The 24,440-nt window shown below is 43.3% G+C and overlaps 1 protein-coding gene across 5 annotated transcripts; it reads left to right on the top strand.

Annotated features, from left to right (window-relative positions):
• The first annotated feature begins 1,476 nt into the window (after positions 1-1,476).
• On the top strand, positions 1,477-24,286 carry TRIM13 (tripartite motif containing 13). 5 transcript variants are annotated; one of them, XM_006121361.5, is made up of 3 exons: positions 1,477-2,363; positions 6,605-6,703; positions 22,330-24,286. In XM_006121361.5, exons 1-3 carry the CDS (start codon positions 2,337-2,339, stop codon positions 23,563-23,565), a joined length of 1,362 nt encoding a protein of 453 aa, XP_006121423.4. In that variant the 5' UTR covers positions 1,477-2,336; the 3' UTR covers positions 23,566-24,286. The 5 variants fall into 5 exon arrangements, with proteins under 5 accessions (XP_006121423.4, XP_075775194.1, XP_075775195.1 ...); XM_075919079.2 differs by lacking the exon at positions 1,477-2,363 and adding an exon at positions 16,088-16,204; XM_075919080.2 differs by lacking the exons at positions 1,477-2,363; positions 6,605-6,703 and adding exons at positions 13,645-13,867; positions 16,088-16,204.
• The last annotated feature ends 154 nt before the right edge of the window (positions 24,287-24,440 follow it).

Here is a 24,440-nt window from a genome sequence, read left to right on the forward strand (position 1 = left end):
AGCATCTACACAGTGCTTATTTCGATTTAGCTATTTCAAATTTGGCGTTATTCCTCATGGAATGAGGTTTACCAAATTTGAAATAAGCACTCCGTTATTTCAATTTAATTTTGAAATATCGGTTTGGCTGTGTAGATGCTAGGAAAGTTATTTCGAAATAACTTTTCTATGTAGACATACCTTAAGAGAAGAGTCTGGAGTTGCATCAATAATAATCGAAAACTACTTTGCAAGTCTTATCTCTTCAAGAATTGTTGTTTGCACAAAGGTCCTACATAGCTCGGTAAGCTTGTTTTATATTTTAGTAGACAGATAATGGACTCTTGTGATTAGTGAACATGCTTAACATTGCCTGATAAAAGTGGGTCATACTTGATAAGAAGCTCAAGTATACCAAGAAAGTTTCCTTTTATATGGTCACCGATATGTTGACTGGAACCAGGCAAAGCCAATCTCCGTTCAGAAAGAAAAAGAATGACATTAAATATGCGCTCAAGGAGTTTTTTCCAGTTATCAGTTTCTGCGTTTATTTAACTCAGGAGTAAGTTTTCAATTGAACTGTCAGATGGTGCTGCTCTCTAGCTGATTTCCATATATTTTTATGCGATACTGAAGTTTCATGTGCAGGTATTTGGTGTTTCAACTTCCTCCAACCTCTACTGATGCTCCAACCAGATGGATTAGACAGTACTGATGCAGCTGATATATTACTGTTAAAAACGAAGTAGGGTTCACAGTACAGAGCCTGCTTTTCCCTGCTCCAGCAGAGCCAGTCTCTGCTGGAGCTCTCTCCATTTGGACGAGTTTTTGTCAGCAGATGACTGGGAAAAACATGATTTTCAACATCTTTCAGTAATTACATGGAATCTGAAAACAACTAACTTTGAGAAACGACAGTATTTGAGCAACATTGTTCTTATCAAGATGTCCAATATTAGGTTCTGATGTCACTGTTACACTGTATCTTGTGCAAATCATAAGTTCTTGCTCTTGCTGTGCAGCATCTCCGAGGTCCTCATTTTCTGCCTGCATAGTCTTTAAATTAAGTGTAGATTCAGCATGTATTGCTACGATTGGCATTTCTGTGTCTTGATTAATGACCTCCTCATTTTGAGGCTGTGGCATTGGAATGTCATTTGTGGATACAAAGTTTTCATAATCAGAGCTGGAAGTGTCACTGAAATTATGGTCACCGTCTAACGGCTGAGGCATCTTTTCTACGAGAAATGATGCTATTGGCTTTAAACTCTTAACTGCTGCTTCACTCTGTTGTTTTCGTCGTCTCTTACTTACACCACTTTCAAATCTTTGCTTCATTTTCATAAAGGGGTTCTTTTAAAACACAGTAACATTCAATAAATTAATTTGCTAAAGGCTATTGGTTATAGAAAATTTTAATTGTATATACTTTGCAATTAATATTATATAAAAACTATTTGGGGGTGTTATTTACTATGGCCCTTATAGCCTTATTTCAAAGTCTTGAAATTTTGTCTGCTAACATGTTCCCATTATTAAATTGCTCTAATAACTGGTGCATTATTATGAATATGAACATGAGGTGATTGCCAGATTAGATATAAAGTTTATTAAACAACTAGAATTAAAAGTTTATCACAAAAAAAGCCTTTAAAGGTGAATCTGAAACTGAATGGAGAGGTAGCTTACTGCTGAGCCTGATATGGGTATTTTATACTAAGACACATAAGAAAAAATAGGAATACAGAAATCTCCTACGCAGAGATAAACACCTAATTTAAAAGTTAAACCCACCCTCAAACCAAGCAAAATCACTTTAGAGTAACAGAATTAATTATGACTTTCAAAACCTTTAAACTAAGCAAAGACTGTAAACAGCATTTCATATCGTAGAATCATTAATCACAGAAGCTAATCCAGTCTCCAGTCACGCAGATGAAAACTTGGATGTGACCGAAAAATTGGTGAAGGCCCGAGGTCCCACAATGATTTAAATCATTTTTTTTGCCAGCATAAAGAGTTTCTTTTGTTGTCTCTGTTATAACTACAAGGTGTGTAATAAATAGAAATGATTTGGTAGAAAAATGTCAACATTTGAGGCCCCTTTGTCTCCTGAGGCCCAGGACAAATGACTCTCCTGCCCCCCTTTTCCTCCCGCCATAGGCCTGCCAACACATTGGGAGCATGTCTTGCAAATTAAGGCACCACAGAGCCCTTTGGGGGAAACAGCAGTGTTGACATATGAGCATAGTGACATCCTGCCAAAGTCTTGATGTCACAATGGAAATGCTTATGTAAATATGCAACCATGTGTCTAAGTCCTTGAGACGCCAGCACCTGAGAAATAACAAAATAAAATGCTGGTCAAGAGGAAGCAAAAACTGGTAGGGAAAAAAGTTGATTTGTGTGCTTCTCTTAAGGGCAAGGGAAGAAATCCCAACAGCCAAGCAACATATCTGTAAATGCAATTGTCAATATCACAGGTAGTTGATTTGTATACAGTTGACATTCAGAGACTGGGAGTGCACAAGGTCACTAGCACTATGCATAAATAATCACACTTGTAAAATAAACTGTGTTTAATTGTAGGTGATTGACAATGAGAGGGTTAATTCAGTTGTTTTTCCAGATGTAGGTCAGGAACGTGCATTTCTCTTCAATGGGGGAGGCCAATTATTTAAGCTCTGCCTGCACTGAGAGCAGGACAAGGCTTAACATGTTTAAACATGATTTTTGCTAACAGGGTTTTAATATTATTTTACTATGTCGTATCAACAGGGAACTTTTGTCTGAGAACCATGTTGGAACTATGGGATACAATAATGCTACAAAAATAGCAACATTGGGGATCCCACTTAAAAGGAAGTTGCCCACTGACTCGTTCCGTTTTGTAGTAAAGAGCTGAATTCTTAAAACACAGCTGGGTCTCATCAACATTGCCTAATGGCACCCTGGAGGGGACTACTTATGTGTTTTAATGAGATCCCCTGATATTGCTGAATTCATAGCAGAGATGGACCCCATATATCACCTTGTGGGAAGACAGTTTGTAGCAAAATTAAAATAATCTCTATTTACACTGGTCATGTAAATTGCGCTAGAATCCTGTTAGCAACAACAGCGATGTGTACCCAATTCACTACAGCCTTGAGCCTTGTGCAGCCATTCACAGCTGTGCATAGTCAGTGAAAAATGGCTATAAAATGCTGTTAATTTAATTTAACATTTTACAACCACTTTGCACAGGTGTAAATGGCTACACAAGGTACAAGACAGTGGAAAAATTAAGGCATGTGTGCTGAAACGAAAGTGCTTCCATTGGCTTCAGTGGATGTTGGACCGGACCTCTGGTTCCGAGATAGTATTGGCAGAGTCAGGGCTGCGTATTGATGATACAGCAGTGTTCCTGATGAAAGCATAGGCAAGGTGCCCAAGGAAATTTGGGGCTGAGTTATTTTATCAATCCAGATTTTACTGTACCTTTGGGAGGTTACCTTTTATATTATTTATTTTATAGATAATTTGACATTTGTAAATTTGTATATAAAATTAATTTTGTTGCAGTTTGTGGTATTTAGTGTAGGAGTCACTTCTGGCTTGCTAACTTACTGTAGGGCTAACCAATAAGTGACAGGTCCATAGCTGTTATAAAAAGTCTGGTAGTGAAGCGTAGCTCTATCTATTGAGTAGGTCCATCTAATTCTGTCCCAGCTGAAGTTAATGAGAATATAATCAGATCCATAGATACTGTTATGCTGGAAAATGTCAATGTTTACCAGCAAGCTTCTCTTTGATCTCTATTCTTTAGGCAATCACAGACCTCATTAAAGATGATGGGCTTTCCAGTCACCCTTCACTCAGATTAAATGGAAGAAGCAATTAAATTCTTTTGGGGAGTAAGGTCACTGAAACAACAGAAGTCACTGAGTAGGGCACTAGGGCCACATGGGAAGGCCTGAGCAAGAACTTAACTCAGGGAGAAGTGCCATCTCTGGGGATTGATTGCAAAGGCAGGCACTGGGACATGGGTTATATCTATGTTTGTGAAGGTGTCAGAACCAGAAAGGACCCAGAGAGCCATAGCAGACAGCAGCGCTTGACTTGGTGTACGTTTTTGGTGCAACCTATTTATATATAAAGAAATATATATTATTATAAATCATATTAATAGTTTCTCTTTCCAGTGGAAACAACCAGTCATGACACCAAACACTGGCTAACTGCTTAAGCCAAGGAGTAACAGTATGTAAAACTACAGATCATACCACTATTTAAATACACACAGGCCTAGCAGAGGTTGGTTCAATCTCAGAATTTGTGATCCGAAAACTGCAGTTGGTCACTTTAACAGGATGGCTTTCCCCTTAAGGGTTAGGTGTCAGGAGCAGGCTTACCCCATTTACTCAGTTGTTACACCTGAGCAGGGATGACCTGATTTGTCCCCCCCCCTTTTTTTTAAAGAGGTATGGGGACTCTTAAAAAAGCTTGAAAGCTGCTGGGGGATGGGGAAAGAGTGAACCAGCTGGTTGGCAGAGAGGAGGGGCTGCTGCCTATTTAAGACTGGGATGGAAAACTTTTGTGTTTATTTGTAAACATATGAATAAAATCAGACCATGAGGAGGGCTGTTGTTGTTTGACTCATGAAAACTTGTGTGGAGTTTATTTCAAGAAGCCACTTGAAAGGGGAAATTGAGGTGAGTGGCTACTTACAGGGTTCTTATAAGGCCCTATGGGGGTGCCTGAGTGTAGGCTACTTACTGATCATCACTTCAATCAGTGATTAATGGTTCCATCTTCAGTTGATAGTATTCCCACGATGCCGTCTAGCTTTCATGGAATGATTGTGAGAAATTGCTCTCTTTACTCTCCCTCTCCCATAAATCAGCTCTTGTGGGGTACTAACAATGTTCAGATGTGCCTTAAAAACTACTTTGTCAAATACAAGATATGTATATGTGTAAGGTTTATACATGTGTACGGTGTTACAGATAGATAGAGTTATTCATCGTGAATCTTTTTCTAAATGTGGTTGTCTTGTAATCTTGGTGCTAGTGTGGTGCCATCAGCACGGCATCTGTTAGGAGTTTACTTTTATATTTAGGACCCTATCAGCAACTTCATAGCATGGCTCAGAATAGATCATCCCCCCTAGATCAGAACATGGAGGAGACCATTTGTGTTTGGCTCTCTTCCCAGCTGTGTTCACTGAATCATTCCCCTCTTCCATCATCTGCACCCCATATGAGATTCTGTACAAGTTGGGGTGTGCTAAGAAGGTAAGTGAAAAAGGCAAGATGGGGGCAGGGGATGATATACCTTGTCAACTTGAGAATTTCCTAATAAGATTTATAGCCCTAGGCTGCATTGTCTTCTGGAGTTTTCTCCTAGGAGTCCTGGGGATAACTGTGATAAATGACAAGGAGTCTTTTTGGCACTTTAAAAACTAATGGACTTATTGGGGCATAAGCTTTCATGGGTAATAACCACTTCATCAGATGCATCTGACTCAGTGGTTTTTACCCACAAAAGCTTATACCCAAATAAATGTTAGCTTTTAAGGTGCCACAGGATGTTTGTGTAGATCTAGGCTAACACGGCTACCCCTCTGAGACTTGTGACAAATGAGTTGCTGGTAGCATGACTCCTAGGATGCTTTATTGCCAGGGATTCAGAGATGGGGCTGTCAGAGACTGCAAGGAGGTGTTTGATTGGTTCTGGCTTCCTGAATAGCCCTTAGGATCTGCCAGGTTTTTAGTGTATGAGGTTTCACAGCATTTTCAGAACAGAAGCCCTTCTAGTGAGGCTTGTGGAACTGCAGAATGAACAGGATTCAAGGCCTATCAGTTGTGTAACTCCATGTGGGCTACAACAACATTGCATGTATGGATGGCACTACATTCTGCTCTGCTGGTCACCTCATCTGACAGAAAGGCTCTAGCAGGAGTCCTGCTACCGTTAGCTGAGCTTTCCTGTTAGTCTCACAGGAGAGAATGCTTTGAGCACCGTTGACTAGGAAGTCAATACATTTCCACACTGAAATCCTGGGACTGATCGGGAAATTATACTGTCTGGTCCTTTGCCTCAATCCCTGACCACAGGTCCCAGCCCTAAAACTTAGCAGAGAGAAGACCTTGTGGAGAAACCACAGAGAAATTTCATAAGATCACAATGAAGACAAGATACTGCAGGAGGCCAATTCTCACTTCAGTGCCATCAAGGAAGTCCAGCCCATGTAGAATTCTTTCTGTTTGTGTAAGTGGATCCAGCCAGAGGGTAGCAGAAAGAAAAAATGAATGCCAGCCAAAGGAGTTAAGGGATCTAAAAAGGGCCTTTATAAAAATATCAGGGAAAAATTCTAGACGGTTCATCTACAATTAGTGATGAAATCTTAAATGTCAGAGTTGCCTATAAATTTGTCTTTAATATAAAAGATAAAGATAAGAGATTTGGTGAATTAAAAATTGATGAATACCTTGTAAGAATAGCTATCAATGAAGAACAGTCAAGGGAATGCTAGGAAATGAGAACATTTACAAATTAGTGAGTATCAATGCCATGCCATGTAAGGTGCTGAGGAAATGAGCTAAATACATTTACTGAACCACATATAATAATTTTTTTAAAGCTACGGAGAACTCAGGAGATGGCAAATAGTCAGAGAAAAGCAAATGTAGCACTAAAGTACAACAAAGAAAAGAAGATTGCCATAGCCAGGATCAATCTGGTAAGTGATAAGATTAAGTTCAGGACTATTCTTCCCCGAAATAATAGATCAAATAGAAGGGGAAAGGTCAGTGCCCATATAGATCTAGTCAGCTCCACTGAATTAACACCAACTATTGATGGGAGAAGATTTAGGTCAAGACTAAGAGCTTTTGAATTCCCACCCTGTAGAATCAGAGGACCAGAACAAAGCATCACAGATAAGTTAGATAGCTTCTGATAAAAATACAAATTTGGAGTCCAGTCCTGCACGCTTTACTCATGTGAGTAATCCTTAACGTGAAGACCCATGAGTCCAACAAATTAAGTGACTGCAGTGAATAAATGATGCATGAACGAAGAGAATGCAGGAAATAAAGCACATTGATTTTAGTAAAACTTTTGATGCAGTGTTTCTAACTCATGAATAAATTCATTTTGGTTTGGGTCTGAGTACTGTTATATGGATTGAAACTAGCTGAGGCTATGCCTACACTACAGTCTTTTTGTGGAAAAACATATGCAAATGAGGCTAAATGTGGACTATCACCATGCCTCATTTGCATAATTGAGTGCCCATTTTTGTGCAAAAGCCTCTTGTGCAAAAACGGGTGCTTATTAATTATGCAAATGAGGTGCGGTGATATTCCACACAGCCTCATTTGCATATGTTTTTCTGCAAAAAGGCTATAGTGTAGACATAGCCTGAGAGCGCTCCCAAAAAGGAGAAGGATCACCACTATTCTCTACAATAATAAGGCCTTACAGCCCCATGTCTCCTATCATATAGTTGGTGGCTTCCCTCAACCAAAAGTGGGGCTCCCTCCTCCCCTTCCAACTGTGATTATGAGCTTTTTTGGAGGGGGTAAGGGAATGTTCAGTTTAATAAGCCCTGATTGAGTTTTGTAGTTCAATTAGTCCACTAGGAAAGAACACATTTATTGAATGATTAGAGCATATGGGGATATACCAATATAATTCTCATGAGTCTGATCACTATACCTGGCCAAAATTATCTTTATGTAAAAGCCTCCATGTAGGAATGGAATGAAAGAAACTTCAGATGCATAGTCCAAGAGGAGCCTCCCTAGCTATGTAGCACCAAAGAAGCTCTTGGGCTGCAAAAATGTAAGTCTCTCCCACTTTTGCTTTTGGGCCATAGACTTGAAGTATCACATCAGGAAATCTAAAAGCTATAATCATATTTTGCAAAGCAGTACTTTCATCAATATTTTGCAATGGGGGGGGGGGGGTGTCAGCCGACGGTCAGGGCAGTGAGTGGTGTGTGTGTGTGTACTATACACCCAAGACTTCAACTGCTGAGACCGGGGTCCCTTGCAGTGGGCAACCTGGAAGAGGCTGGAGGGTGCCCCAATAAGTGTACAGGAAGAGCTTATTACGCTTCAGATTTTAGCTGCTAGAATTTCATAATTCCTTCGCAGCGGGCAGCCTCGGGGAGACTGAGAAGCGCCCCAACTGAATTTTGTCACCTGGGTGTGACACAAATCCAAACGCCCAAGCTCTTCCTATACTATGTGGCTACGTCTACACTGGCCCCTTTTCCGGAAGGGGCATGTAAATTTCACCAGTCGTCATAGGGAAATCCGCAGGGGATTTAAATATCCCCCGCGGCATTTAAATAAAAATGTCCGCCGCTTTTTTCCGGCTTTTAAAAAAGCCGGAAAAGAGCGTCTACACTGGCCCCGATCCTCCGGAAAAAGTGCCCTTTTCCGGAGGGTCTTATTCCTACTTCAAAGGAATATTCAAAGTAGGAATAAGACCCTCCGGAAAAGGGCACTTTTTCCGGAGGATCGGGGCCAGTGTAGATGCTCTTTTCCGGCTTTTAAAAAAGCCGGAAAAAAGCGGCGGACATTTTTATTTAAATGCCGCGGGGGATATTTAAATCCCCCGCGGATTTCCCTACAACGACTGGTGAAATTTACATGCCCCTTCCGGAAAAGGGGCCAGTGTAGACGTAGCCTGTGTGTACTATACGCCTAAGACTTTAACTGCTGAGACCGGGGTCCCTTGCAGTGGGCAACCTGGAAGAGGTTGAAAGGCGCCCCAATAAGTGTACAGGGAGAGCTTATTACGCTTCAGATTTCAGCTGCTAGAATTTCATAATTCCTTCGCAGCGGGCAGCCTCGGGGAGACTGAGAAGCGCCCCAACTGAATTTTGCCACCTGGGTGTGACACAAATCCAAATGCCCAAGCTCTCCCTATATCTGTCCCTTTATGACCGGCTGAAGTTCTTTTGTTTTTGTTCGGTTCGGGTACAGCAGCACGGGTCCAAGTCAGAAGCTTGACACACACTGGCTTATTTATAGGAGAAAGAAAAAGAAAAGAAATAAAGAAACTTGGTTCAGTATATATATATATATATATATATTTTATAAGTGAATGAGGGCACCCCACTTGTTCCCAAAGTTTATAGCTAAATCACCTTACCAAAGGTGATTTACAATAGAAATGAAGCAGTTTGACTTTAAGAAAACTATAATAAAGTAACTAACTTACAACAGAGAGACAATTAGAGTGTACACATAAAAAAAAAACATTGCAGGTACAATTCTCACCCCTGCGTTCCAGACTTGGCGTGGCCAGCGTCTTTCTCTCAATCCCTCGGGAAGAAGTAGGGCGAGGTTGGGCGTCCCACGGACCTCGGGAGACAATCAATACCTGCCAGCAGGTGTAGGTGATTGGAGCTCAAATTGGGCGGGCAACTCAACCCTCTTTATACCCCTTGGGTCACATGGGCTTCTTCCTGGTCTCAAGTGGCCAATTAGGAAAAATGGCTTTGAATGCCAAGTTTCCCACGAAGGGTGCAAAGCATAATTCACACCTGGGAAGATGCAGACAATGGGCACCTCTGGTATGTGATGGGCGAAGATTCCTCTCCCGAGACAGTGCAGGCGTGTCAATTACTGATACTAGCCATCACGGCGACGGGAGGCCTCCCAGTCGTCAGCTAGCCCATTTACTGTCTGGTTTCTGTTTATGGTAGAGTCAGGGACAGGCACCACACCTGCGTTCCCAGGGCATCAAAGGCTGACTGCCTTTCTCTTGCTCTCTGGGGTGGGGGGGAGAAAAACAAGATGGGGTTCGTGGAAAAACAAGATGGGGTTTGTGTCTGGCTACAGGGGGGCAGAGAAGGAGTTTCTTCCTGATGCCCAGAAATAAACTGCGGAGAAAGAAATAAGGGCAAATGGAGGTTCATGCTTCAAATTTAGCTCAGGCAGAGCTGCTTGTTTTTTGTGACTTTGGAGGGGTGAAGTATAGGCATTGAGTGGCTGCATAGTGACTGAAGTGACTTCATAATAACTGTTAAATATCAGTTAATTGAATAGTCAAGTAACCTCATGAATTCTTATCGGTTAGTCAACTATTCTATAGTTCCTGGGGGCGGAGCCGGCAGTAACGCAAGGTGCCAGGCAGGACCTAGTTCCGTGACGGGAGACAGTTTAAAAACCAGATCCTCTTGTGGACCAGCTGCTTGTCATCCTGTGCTGCTGCCTCTGAAAAAGAGGCAGCAGTGTGGGATGGCAGCAGCCCCTGTCTGCGCGGGGGAAGCGGTCTGAGCTCAGGGGCAAGGCGCGAACTGGAACTGAACCAGGCTGCCTGCCTTCCCAGCTCCCAATACGCTTTAAATGCAGAGCCACAGCGGGGGTAGGTCCTGCACCCAGCATGAGCCAGAACTGAGCCGGGCTACTGGCCAACCTGCTAAAAAATGTACTGGTTTTAGGGGGGGGAAGGGGAAGGGGAGAATGCATATAGTCTATAGCATTAATCTATGAGATTTTTCTTATTGGTTAATCGACTACACTATTACATCCCTAATAGTGCAATCCCCACCCTGGAGCATTGACACTTCTGGGGTAACAAATGGTATCTTGCTCCCTATTCTATTAGCAAAGGCTTATGCTTTGCTGAAGATTTTAAACTGCCAAGAAAATGGAGATACTCCCGGCAATGGTTGGTTATTTGCACCATGAGCATAAAGTGGTTATACTGTATAAATGTTAGTCAAGCAAATTAAAGGAATCTGCTGTCGTCCAGTTCAATATCTAATGGACCCTAAAACTACTTGACAGAAAACGAACATCCAGAATTAAATCCAAGACTACATAACCCGAGTGGACACTGGTGACAGTTCTTAAGGTTTGAGAAAAGCCACCAAACAAAGCCAAAGGTTTGAAATTATGTTGTATTCATCACTATGCCAGTGCAGAGTACTCTGCAGGAATGGAGGAGCAGTGAAATGAGCCTGAAGCTACAAGCAGAAATATGCTTTCAGTACTTGGCAGGCAGCAAAGAAGCAGAAACCAGAGAATAACTGGGATGTAGGAATGCTGCAGCCATCACTCCTCTCCTCCCACATACCCGGCTGTCGTTAGCTTGTTGCCAAATGTACGTAGCATGCCTCCTCCCTGAGGAGGCCTTATGATGACTCTTCAGCCATTTTGCATTGGAATATGTGGAATAGTGTGGACACAGTACAGTGGTGAATTCCTTCCTTGCTCTTTACAAAAAAACAAAACAAAAAACAAACCACCAATGTGAGGAGTAAAACCTCTCTTTTTTGACACCACGGGTTGAGAATTAATCTGAATTTAGCAGCAAATCTTGCTCTAAGCTCAGCTGGTGTGGAGGGCCCCATGGCACTGAAAATAATATACTTGCAATGTAGCGTGGGGCAGGGTTTTGGAAGAAAGAGATCACAGGAGTATCTGTGGTAGGGCGTAGATAAGGGAAACAAACTACACGGCAGGTATTAGTCATATCGCTTAATGCACTATCAGAAGGTGCTCAGTTTTAGGACTGGTTCTGTTCAATATCTTCATCAATGATTCAGATGATGGCATAAAGAGTATGCTTATAAAATTTGCAGATGATACCAAGCTGGGAGGAGCTGCAAGTGCTTTAGAGGATAGGGTCATAATTCAAAATGATCTGGACAAACCAGAGAAATAGTTTAAGGTAAATGGGATGAAGTTCAATAAGGACAAATGCAAAGTACTCCACTCAGGGAGCTAAAATCATTTTCACACATACAAGAACTGACTGTCTAAGAAGTTCTGCAGAAAGGCATCTAGAGGTCATAGTAGACCACAAGCTAAATGAGTCAACAGCATGACTCCTTTGCAAAAAAAGCAAACATTCTGAGATGCATTAACAAGAGTGTTGTGAGCAAGATAAGAGAAGTAAATCTTCCACTCTATTATGGGCTGATTACGCCTCAGCCAGAGTATTGTGTCCACTTCTGAGTACCACATTTTAGGAAAGATGTGGAGAAATTGGAGAAGGTCCAGAGAAGGGCATCAAAAATAATTAAAGGTCTAGAGAACATGACCTGTGAGAGAAGACTGAAAGAAATGGGTTTGTTTACTTTGAAAAAGAGAAGACTGAGGGCATGACTGCACTAGGAAATTATTTTTAAATAACTTATTTTGAAATAACTATTCCAAAATAGTGTGTCCGCACTACAAGGCAGCATCAATATAGTGCAGAATTATTTTGAAATAGTGCGTCCACACTGATTGGGGCCTGAATCGGACTTAAAGTCCCCAGAAGCATTCTGGGGAGTGCACCAGGAGGGCGGACGCTTCCTGTAGCTGCTTGCTGAAGCTAGCTGGGATATATGCTTAAAGAAGCTCCTCTCTATAGCCACGTCTCACACACCACTTTCCACTGCCTACCCCCTCGCGGGACACTAAACTTACGCTGTGTGCTCTGGTTTTTCTTGTGAACACCACAACACTTCCAATATGGAGCCAGAGCTTATTTCGAAATAACAAGCAGTGTCCACAGTACCAAGCCCATTATTTCAAAATAACAGACTGGTGATTTTGAAATAACTCCCGCTTTTATAAGGAATAATGCTTATTTTGAAATTGTTATTTCAAAATAACATTCATGTGGACACTCAGATGCTGCTATTTTGAAATAATTGGCCTCCAGGGGCCTCTCACAGCTACTCTTGAGGCCACTCTGGCCACACACCTGACAACTCTAATGCTCCCCTTCTCCTGCAGAGTTTAAAGCTGCAGGCAGAAAGAATAGAGCTTGTGGCACTAGGACAGCCTTGCTAACCCCGTTGGAGCCATGGCCAACCTCAGCACTCCCTCTGCACCCCTTCATGCCTACCACCATTCCCAAGGAACCCTTTGATGCCCCTGGCCAGGTGGGTATTGCAGAAAGGGATCTAGGGTGGCTTGGTGGGCTGTATTCAGCCCACAGGCCATATTTTTGCCACCCCAGCTCAGTTAGAAATATTCTCCCCATATGGCAGCAAACTATTGATAAATATTCTCTGAGTATAATTTGTCAACCATTTGTGCACTCACTTTATAGTAAATTTATCTAAATCACACTTTCTGAGTTTTCTTATGAAAATATCAGGTGGGACTGTATGTAAAGCCTTACTAAAATCAAGTTATATCTATTCTTCCTTGCCAAGTAGAGACTCTACATTTGCCTGTCTCTCTCTCTCTCTCTTGCTTCTAAGGTATTTTAAAAACCCTGTCTTATTAACTCATTAATACATTTAGTTTTACAACACTATTAATACTCCAGTTTAAACAGATGAAGAAACTGCCAAGTTAAAGCCATGCAATAAATTGAGGATTTTTTTAAAAAAAAAAATTCCCACTGGGAACTCACTGGCTCAGCTGATTAGCAGCAATGGGAGCATTGAAAATACATTGCTAACCTCTCATCACACTTGCCACCATGCTATACACATAGGCCAACACCAGTGCCTGCTTTACGATGGGGGAGCTGAGGCCCCCAAAGGCAAACTGTTTGCACCTTTCCCCAGTGGAAACAAGCCCCAATGCCCTGCTCCAGAGGGGGCTCCCGACGCCCAGAGGCTTCTGTGAAGAGGACGCAGATCCCGAGTTTATGTCACCGAGTCCTCACCCTTCCCAAACGAGTCACCGGGCCCACCCCTGAACCAGATGCGCAGCGCAGCGCAGCGCCACTTCTCCAGCAGTGGCAGGGCGCCCGGGCAAGCCGAGGCCGCGGGCGGGGAGGATACAAAGCCGGGCCTTGGCCCCTCCTTCCCGGTGTCCGTGGAAAGGGGAGGTGCTTGCGCCGGCGCCCAGGCTCGGCATCAGTGCCCGGCTAGGTGGCGGGCTCCAGCCGCGCGTTGCGCCCGGCCTGGCGCAGGAGGGCAGCGGACCCGCAGGTGAGACGCGTTGGCGGGCGCTGCGCTGGGCTCCGCCTAGGCCGGGCCTGAGTCTCCTGCTTCCAGCGGCCTCTGGCTGCCAGCTCCGGGGCGCCGCGGCCTCGCACGCAGCTGGGCGGGCGGGGCTGGCTCTGCTCGCCTGCGGCCCCTCTCCCTGGCTGGGTGGGGAACCGCCGCGCTCGCCCTGCCCGAGAACCGCGGCTGCTGGCGTGGAGCTGGAGCGGCCAGGCTGCCTCTCGCCGCCCGCTGAAAGGGGCGTGCTCCGGCGGGGCTGTGGGGAGGCTGCTGCAGACACCTTACAGCACAGGTCAGATACTACTGTGGAGAAGCTACGGCAATTGCCCGGTTCATCCACCTGGAGCCTGGACTGCGCCCCGAGCTTTACGGTAGCAGAGCGGTAGCGCCACAGGCCACAACAGGCTTTCCAGAGTTGCTTAAAATGCAAGTTCAGAACACTTGCCAATTTCCCACCGGTGTGCGGGTTGGCATCCGGATTCCAGGATTCAGATTCATCCCCATTTCTAGAAGTTGCAAGTAATATTGTGTCCAAGTCTGGGCCTCCCACTATAGAAAGGTCGTGGATGCATTGGAGAGGGTCCAGAGGCAGGCAACCAAAATGAGTAGGGGGCTGAAGTGCATGAACTAGGAGGAGAGACTGAGGGATTTGGGTTTGTTTAGTCTGCAGAAGAGTAGAGTGAGGGGGGATTTGATAGCAGCCTTCAACTTCCTGAAGGGAGGTTCCAAAGATGGAGAGAGGCTGTTCTCCATAGCGACAGATGGCAGAACAAGGAGCAATAGTCTCAAGTTACAGTGCAGGGTTGTCTAGGTTGGCTATTAGGAAAAACTATTTCACTAGGAGGGTGGTGAAGCACTGGAATGGGTTACCTAGGGAGGTGGTGGAATCTCCCTCCCTAGAGGTTTTTAAGTCTCAGCTTGACAAAGCCCTGGCTGGGTTCATTTAGTTGGGATTGGTCCTGCCTTGATGACCTCCTGAGGTCTCTTCCAGCCCTATGATTCTATGAAATGGTTCAAGGTGCAAAAATTGGTGGTTCTCTGTTTTCCGTGGTACATTAGAAATAATTGTTTTAGAGGGGTAGCCGAGTTAGTCTGTAACAGGAAAAACGTAAAGGTTATGTCTACACTGCACCCATTTGACGTAAGAAATATGCAAATGAAGCAAAGCGTGGAATATCGCAGCACCTCATTTGTATAATTAATGAGGCTCTGTTTTTGTGCAAAACCTCCCTCTTGCACAAGAGCCGTTCTTCCTGAAAAAAAAATGCAGAACGGCTCTTGCGCAAGAGGGGTTTTTTGCGCAAAAACAGAGCCTCATTAATTATGCAAATGAGGTGTGGCGATATTCCACGCTTTGCCTCATCTGCATATTTCTTGGGCCAAACAGGTGGGCTACGTCTACACTGGCAGCTTCTTGCGCAAGAACAGCCATTCTTCCACAAAAATTTGCCGGCTGTCTACATTGCACGAGCGTTCTTCCAGTACAGCATTGTAAAACAGGGCTTCTTCCGGAAGAGTTATTCCTCTCCCCACAAGGAATAAGCTCTCTTGCGCAAGAGCTCTTCCAGAAGAGGCCAGTGTAAACAGGCAACATGAATGTCTTGCGCAAGAAGCCCCTATGGTTAAAATGGCCATCAGAGCTTTCTTGCACAAGAGAGCGTCTACACTGCCATGGATACTCTTGCGCAAAAGCACATGGCAGTGTAGATGCTCTATTGTGGAAGAGTTTTTGCACAAGAACTCTTCCACAAAAGAGTTCTTGCGCAAGAAGCTGCCAGTGTAGACATAGCCTATCTTAAGAAGTGGGTGGTTGAGGGTGCCCCCATTAGTGATGGTACTCTTTGCGGTTGCAAGGAGTAAGGGACGTTGATGGGAGCATTTCTCCTGTCGACCTCCTGCTGTGAGGACTGCACCAGATCTCTACTTAAAGTACATTGACTCCAGCCAGCTATGTTATTTAAATAACTGGAATTATTTACTGTAAGCTGACCTTCGACTGAAATGTAGATGATAGTGTTGAGGGAACTAAATAGTTAACCAATTCCAAATTATGGTGATAGCAGGACAAAATTCTAAAAGATCAAGATTGCTGGGCTTATTAGCCTTCCTTTCTTGGATCCATGTGTCTAAGGAAAGAGGAATGGGAAATCCTTACTTTAAGTTAATATCAGGGGTACTGAATTCTTTGGATTTTTTTTTGTTTAGTTTGTTTAAATCCTCTCAAGTCAAGAGAAGACTGGTTACTTTAGAAACCAATGCACAGGAGAGAAAGCAAACTTGCACCCATCCATCCCTTCTTCCCTGTTGACCTCATCAGTTTGTGTGAGTACCCTAGTGACTACATGCTGTTATCCTAGAAGCAGGTAAAGATTGAGATATTGATAGTGATTGGAGAGAATGCCTTTATGCTGTCCCTTTGTCATGACTCTTCTGTGGATTATGATGCTGTGGTACAAAGCTTTATATTCACAGTTGTAAAGACATGTCATAATAAATCCTTAGTTTTAGGCACTTACAGCTTTCTAAAAAATCTTTTGGACTGATGCTATGTTAGGAATTTCTGTTGTAAACTCCCCTTTTTATATGAAGTTTGGTTACTTTATGTTCAGCTATCTTTCAACTTCCTGAGCAAAACCTGTTCCTACAATTCAGGTGTTAAAAAAATGTCTGGTCTGCGGTTCAAGTAACTCAAGCATCTTTTTATTTACTAAATTTGTGTCATGAGAAGTATGAATTTTAATCAGTAAAAATGGTCCTGTTTGGAGAAATCTAGTTTTAAAATAAGTAAGTGAAAATGTGGGTGCTGTACTCAGTTGGGTCAAGTGCAGCCTGCATTGCCTCATCTTTCACTTTGCTCCAGTGGTGAGAACCTTCAGGCCTCATGCAGCCAGTCAGGGTTCCATGCCCAGCATCCTTTTTGCTTTCTTCTCTCACACACTGGGGACCTGCATTTACCTTCTCCTCTCCTTCCCTCCCAGCACTTTTGACTGATTTGCGCCTTGTGCCCGCTCCTCTCCCTCCCCCCAGCTTGAACACTTCAAGCTCTGTGAGGGAGGGAAAAGTGACTTGAACACTGCAAATCAGCCGATTCCCAGCATTCAAGCTCTGGGAGAGGAGGAGGGAGTGGGGACAGAGCCTGAAACAGTGATTCATGGTGCTCCAGAAATGCTGGGAGGGAAGGAGAGGAGCAGAAATGGGATGTGCTTGGGAGAGGAGGCGGGGAAGAGGTTGAGCATGGATTTAATGGATGGTAACCTCAGTGGTGAATAGGGATGTGAAAGGTTAACCAGTGGGGCCTGGAGCAGCTCCCTGCCTGCTGCAGGCAAGGGGCTGCTCCAACCTTGCAGGGAGCTTGCTGTGTCCAGGCCAACCTTGGCAGGAGCTGCCCCACCTGCCTACTTCCCCTTGAATGGGTTAACTGCTTAAACATTTAATTGGTTAAACAGTTAAATGGGGTTTTACATTCATAGTTGCTAAATTGCGAAGTGTCTGCACATCCCTTACTTCTAACCTTCTGGTTGTGGATCCAACCAGAAGTGGCACTGAGTATGAGGTACAGGTTGTACTTCCCTAAACTGGGACACTCTGGTCCGGATGTTCCTGGTTCACAGAGCCCAGGAACAGGAAGATCTGGTGGTTGGGCTAGAAGCACGGGGGGGAAGGGTGGTGATTTGAAGCCCTGTGTTGGGAGGGGAGGGGAGGCAGGCACATTTGGCATGGCAGGGAGCCCAGCAGTAGCGGTTCTGGCCCCGGCCTGGAGCTTTGGCTGGGCCAGCAGCAGGGGCCTGGGTCTGGAGCCTGGCAGCTGCAGGGCCGGGCTGGAGCCCTAGTCCAGGGGCAGCATGGGTCACGAGGGGGATGGTGGATTGGGAGGGCAGTCACAGGGGTCCTCCCCTGGTCTGGCAAATTCCCTTGTTTGGGACTGGTGAAGTCCCAAGGGTGCAGGACCAAGGAGGTTCAACCTCTGTTTTAAAGTATGAACTTTTTTTAATGATTTGAAGCTAATGATATTTGTAATATTATATGAGCGATTAAAGCATTTCTTCTTGTCTTGAAACATCTGGCCTGCCCCGTATTAATTTATTTAATCTTGGGGTCATGGTTAGTGCACATGACTGATTTCAATCTTGCAATCCCCTGAAATAGAGGGCCACTCATGTGGCCCACTCACTAGCCTTGGCTGCCCATCACTGCTTTACCTTGTTTCCTGCTACTTAGCTGATAAGCCATCATCTAGAAACAGACTAGAGTAATTTGTTCTGTTTTCTTCAGAGAGAATATTTGGGATGAGGAATTAGGCCATTGTTTTGTGTTTACTTGGACTTGTTTTGCACATCTTCATTGTGAATGGAAAGCTAAAAGGCTTGTTTTGTTCTATAGCTAACATCTTTTGGATTTCAAAGCTATAGAGATCGAATAGCTCCCTTGAGAATACAACTTTAGTTTTACTGAAGGAAAACTCATTGATTCTCAAATCAGTCTGTTCCATACTTTGTACAAGTTGTCACAAGTGACCCAGTTACTTTCTCTACTTAAGTGTTAATCTGTTTTGAGTAGATTCTACCCCAGGATCAAATGCTGCTACAGCCTCTGAGTTGAAATAGTCAGGTACGTTCCTAGGTCAGGGTCTCTAAGGCAGGAGTGGGCAATAATTTTTGATGGGAGGACAGTCCTAGATTTTGGAAAGTGGTCAAGGGCCACACTCTTCCATGATATTAATGGAGGAGATGCAGGGTCTGGGATGAAGGTTGGGTGCAGTAGGGATCTTGGGGATAAGGGATTGGGGTGCAGGAAGGAGAGTGCGGTCTGGGAGGGAGTTTCAGTGAAGGAGGCAGTTGTGACCCAGGACAGGACCGGGGTGCAAGAGTTTGGGTTGTAACCTAGAATAGGAGGGAATTGTGATCTGGGGCAGGTAATTGGGATGCCAGATCTGGGAGGGGATATGGCTGCAGGAGGGGGACACGGGGTTTGGGTATGTTGAGTGGTGGGGAGGGCAGAGGGTTGAGGAAGAGAGGGGATGGGGTGCCAGAGGCAGGCTCTGGCTAGGAGACTTGCCACCCAGCAACCCAACCTGCTTCCAGGGCTAAAAAAGTTTCTCACCCTGCCTGCCTGCCCCTCCCCCCCATGATGTGCTTGTGTGAATAACTGAGCCAGAGGGGGAGGGATGCTTCATGTGTTGCCTGTTACTCAAATAGGCAGCTCCCATTGGCCAGTTTCTGATCAGAAGGCAGCCAATGGGATTGTGCTGGTGGCGGGAGTTACACCTGAAGCCTTCCCCTCTGGGCTCAGTTTTTAAGAGAAATGCCCCCCCCCCCGCCACTTTTCTGAGCGGTGTGCAGAGCAGCCTGCCTAGGGCCTCCAGCTGCATCTGCAGACCTGATCTGGTGACCTGGTGGGCTGGATGCGACCCACAGGCCGTATTTTGCCCAGGCCTGCTCTAAGGCAAACCTCAGGTGCAGTTCTTGTCACTGACACCTATTTTTGGGGCATGGAACTCTGAAACCTGGCTGCCTCAGATTCCAGTGCCTGAGCCCTACTTAGCCACTGTTTGTTTTTACTCCCACTCTCACAGTTCCACTTTACTATAGGTGCTGTGAGTTTCCTGTCCCTGAAGAGGTTACTGTATGTCATATAAGCATGGTGGAATACAGGTTTTGCAAAGGAATTTCTTAACCAGGGTTGCTGTTCTTTTCCAGAAAGTGCAAGAGTTGCATAACTTTGAAAAACAAGAACCTGGAACTAAGGTGCACTCCCCCACCCTGTTAGTTCAGTCTTGTTTCTTCAGTGAGTTTGGTATGATCAACAGGCAAGGCAGAGTCCTCCCACTTTCTCATATTTCAGCCCAGTCTTCTGCCATGCAGGTAGCTTCCTGGCTCCAAGAACAATCACCCTGAACCCATAAAGCTTCTGTCCTTTTTTGCCCATATGCTCTAGCTTGGAAGTTCTAGCCCCTTCTTCACATCAGGCTTCTGTGTAGACAGTCCATTGTTGCATGATGATGGGACAGAAGTCAGACATGATGGCAGTGGCTCTGATAGCTTCTCAAAGATATTCAAGTGCCAAGCCTTTAATATGAAATGTATGTTTAATCCAAAATGAAGATTGCAGTGCAAACTGGAGTTCACAGTTTGGTGTAGACATATCCCTCTCTGTCATGTGAACACTCCTAGATTTCTAATGTTACTATTACTGGCATCCACTTGAGGAAGAGGGGCAAAATAAGGTCATAAGCTTTTTTTGTAAAAAAAAAAAAAAAAAAAAAATCACATGCTTTCACAGAAGTCATAAATGGCTTCCTGAAAGATCAGAAATAAGGGAGGTAGACTGTTTGGTATAAACAGTAGGGTGGTAAAGGGGTAACCGGTTGGCATTACCCTCACCTGGTGATGTTTACTGGTAACTAGTTAACTAGTGGCCTGGCTGGAGCAGTCCCCTGCCTGCAGCTAACCAATTAAACATGATGTTTAACCAATTAATTGTTTAAATGACAGTTTACATCCCTAATGAACAGCCAATATTAGTACTATTGTGTGTGAAAATGGAGTCCTTGAATCAGATACGGAGACAACACTCTATTAGGTATTCCAGTGGCTGAGAATGGAGCTGGCAGGACTCCTCAGTATGGCATTTCCCTTAGGCTTTGGGATAACTGACTTTTGTTTAGTTTTCTGGCTGAATAAAAGTCTAGTGCGTTTTTTTTTTTTTTCAAACCCTGCTTATCTATAAGCACATCTCTGGTATTTGGACAAATGAATCTGGGGGTTGATTGTACCCTCTGAGTTTTTCTTTATTTTGTTGCAGCCAGTATCTACCTTGTGGTGAAAGCTTTCTTTTGGTCATCTTACACTTCTTCCTCTTCTTCCAATGCACTTTCTGTGTTCCATGTACCTACTGGTATCCTCAGTCTCCCTCTGAAGGGTTCTTCCTATCTCTCTTTTAAACCACTTTCTTGTCTGTGTTAACCGTCTAGTAGCTTGTCTGGTAACACCTTATGAGAATTAAGGAGAGCCTATTATTTATGACTAACATTACCAATATGACTAAATGGTAATATGCCGCTAAAAATGGGGGAATTATTGTTTCATTTAGTTTTCACAAAGTATTTTTAACTTCTGTCTTCAAACTAATTGGGTTTGCAGGTCTGTCAAATCTAATTTTTCACCCCTATAGGTATCCATTAGGGATGTTAATAGGTAACCGGTTAAACGATTACCCAATAAGCATCCCCCTTAACTGATGCCCAGGAGCAGCCTGTAGCAGGGGCTACTGAAGCCCAACTGCAGTGGACAGCAGTTCCACACCAGCCCTGCTGGAGCTGCTCCCCAAGCCCTTTTAATCGGTTAAATGTAGTGTTAGAGCTATGTTTAACCGTTAAACCAATTAAATGGGATTTTACCTCCTTAGTATCCATCTGTTATCTTATTTCACATGCTAAAACTGTAAGATCTCTGCACCAGAGAACTGGTTTCTGATACATGCGTTCAGTGCTCAGCATAATGGGCTTGATCCCTTACTGGGGCATTTAGGGGCTACTGCAATAAAAGATAAGTCTCAAATTTTTCTTTTGATAAATCGCATGCCCACACAAAAAAGAAATTGCCATAATTAAAACATATTGAGATGTTGGCTCTAGAAATACAGATTGTGTAATAAAAAATGGATCATTATACATTATTTTTACTTCAGTAGTTTTTAAGAATTACTTCCAAGTTCTTACAGTATTTCATCTTTTTGCTGCATATCCCAGTAGCAAGGTAAAGATCATTCAGGCAGCTTTCTTCCCTGCACCCACATTTCTTAAACTAAGATTAAACAAATGCGGAATGGCCTTTGGGTTTGGCCTGCTGAAAGGGATATTTAACAAACTCTGATAAACTTGAGGAAATTCCAGTGTTTTACTCTGTCACCTTTAATATTGCTTTCCCCTTCTGCCCAAAAGTGACAATGTTTGAGGCATATATATTCTTTAAAACCAATTCTGTATTTGTTGTGGAAGTGAAATCTAATAGTTTCTGGTTCAATTTTAATTTTGCCATATTGAAATTTTACAAAACAGATCAAATCAATCTCTGAATATTGCATCACTGCTGTAAGGCTTACGTGTTGAATTAGTAGTCAAATCATTTTCAGCAGATATGAAAGACCACTGTCAGGTTTAGTTAACATTTCTTTTCAGTGTTTATGCTAAGTCTGTGAATCTGATTTTTGCTTTGATACTGAGCAACTTTTGTCTGATCAGATACTAGAACATACTTAAGCAATTAGTAGAGTTCCCTGATTTGTGGCTGAACTGGTTGCGTGTGCACAATATGCATATTAGCCCAGCTAAGATCCCATCTTGAAATTCCTTGGTGGTAAAGCCTTTTGTCAGCCAGTGCAAGCCATACTAAGCTTGTCTCAAATAGAAGTTACTTTTCCCTATAATATTTTTCCCCTTCTTTCCATAGGATGTGATGGAGCTCTTAGAGGAAGACCTCACCTGTCCCATTTGTTGTGGCTTGTTTGATGATCCTCGGGTTTTACCTTGTTCTCACAACTTTTGCAAGAAGTGTTTGGAGGGAATCCTAGAGGGAAATGTCCGGAGTGTGGTTTGGAGACCACCTCCCCTTTTCAAGTGTCCTACCTGCCGGAAGGAGACGCCTGTTACAGGAATCAACAATTTACAAGTCAACTACTCCCTGAAAGGTATAGTGGAGAAGTATAACAAAATAAAAGTAACTCCCAAAATGCCTATGTGTAAGGTACACAGTGGGCAGCCCCTCAACATTTTCTGCCGCACAGATATGCAGCTGATATGTGGTATCTGTGCTACTCGAGGTGACCACACAAAGCATGTATTTTGCTCCATTGAAGATGCCTATTCCCAAGAGAAGCGTGCTTTTGAGACTCTGTTTCAGGGCTTTGAAACATGGCGTTGTGGGGATGCACTCTCCCGGCTGGACACCTTGGAAACAAGCAAGAGGAAAGCACTCCAGATGCTGACAAAGGATTCTGACAAAGTGAAAGAGTTCTTTGATAAACTGCAGCACACACTGGAGCAGAAAAGAAATGAGATTCTGTCTGACTTTGAGACCATGAAGCTTGCTGTGATGCAGGCATATGACCCAGAAATCAATAAATTAAACACCATTCTACAAGAGCAACGAATGGCTTTTAACATTGCAGAAGCTTTTAAGGATGTATCTGAGCCCATTATATTTCTGCAACAGATGCAGGAGTTCAGGGAAAAAATCAAAGTGATTAAGGAAACCCCTTTGCCTTGTTCCAGTGTAGTCATCAACCCTACAATAAAAAGCTTTGATACCAGCCAATGGGATGGTGTAAAACTAATAGATGTGGACAAGCTTTCTTTGCCTCAGGAAAACAGTACACTTAATTTCAAGATTCCCTCAGTCTTTTCACACAGATTTATAGTGACTTCTCTGATTTGCTTATTTCTCCTTGGAGTTACCAGAATGACCTTTGTAGAATCTGTCTTTGACAATCTTCAGTGCTGGAAAACTCAACTCTTTACAATTGGGTCATCCTACCTGGCAGATACTGTGGTTATAGCTGATCATGCAGTGTTCTATTGGGAGCAAATGACAGATGGAGCTTTTCTCCTAAGTGAAAAGTGCAAAAATTATACACTAGTAGTATTGGATAATGTTGCACAATTTGTGTGCAAGTATAAACTATTATAAAATGCAACATAAAAGCACAGATTAAGATGCCCGAGAAATGACTGGAACTCAGGTGTAGAAAACAGTTTAAAAAAACCCTTCAAAATCTCTGACTTCTGATGGAAGCATATAAGACTCAGAATGTTTCTGGAGGAGTTGTTGTTCATATAGCTCTAGCACTGGTATGCTGAAAGTGAAACCAAACTTTGGAAAACTATACCTTTGCTTCTGAGAGCTTGTTTCAAAATGTGTTTTTTTTTTTTTTTTTTTTTTTTTTTTTTAAATAATGCATTTCTTTGCTCTGACCAAAATGTAAGGCAAAACTAACAATGTGTATATATAGTCAAATATTAATATAACTGAGTGATTTTTTTTTAATGTCCTATTGTAAAAACTGCTGGTCCTTCAATGCATCAACCTTTTGTTGTTGTTGTTGTTGTTACGGGAAGTTGTTTGAAATTAAGAAGGATGCTCCTGATCGCCAGGAGAGGTAGGCTGTAAAGTTTGCCTAAGACTGGCCAGCCATTTCAAAATACCAGATATTAAATTTCACTGATGCCTCATTCTGATATTCAGAGTACTATAGATAAATTGGATATTACAGGGTTTATAAAAAAGTCTTCAGGGCAGTCGTCTTGAACAAATTGCAGCATGAAAGAGAAACATGTGGAAGTGAGTGGGGCAAAATAAGCTGCAAGGTGCCCTTTTATGTGCTGTGCAATAACATTTTGGTGTTTTTTTTTGTTTTGTTTTTTTAAAAAGCCTCTTGCATTCTAAAAATGTCTCTAATGTAAATAATTTAAGCTCACTGTTGGGAAATACAAACAGTCGCTCACAATTGAGGCTACAGTGCAGCTTATAAGTGAGAGTAAAGTATATGATGAATGGATGGACTA

The sequence above is a fragment of the Pelodiscus sinensis genome, chromosome 1 (genome assembly GCF_052426305.1).
Source record: "Pelodiscus sinensis isolate ZL-2025 chromosome 1, ASM5242630v1, whole genome shotgun sequence".
Classification (NCBI taxonomy): Eukaryota; Metazoa; Chordata; order Testudines; family Trionychidae; genus Pelodiscus; species Pelodiscus sinensis.

Bases quoted from the DNA above. Each gene is read 5' to 3' on its own strand.
- TRIM13 (XM_006121361.5), top strand. From the start codon at position 2,337: ATGCTGGTCAAGAGGAAGCAAAAACTG. The intron at 2,364-6,604 runs GTAGGGAAAAAA...ATTTTTTTAAAG, and splicing joins TCAAGAGGAAGCAAAAACTG to CTACGGAGAACTCAGGAGAT. The intron at 6,704-22,329 runs GTAAGTGATAAG...TTCTTTCCATAG, and splicing joins CCATAGCCAGGATCAATCTG to GATGTGATGGAGCTCTTAGA.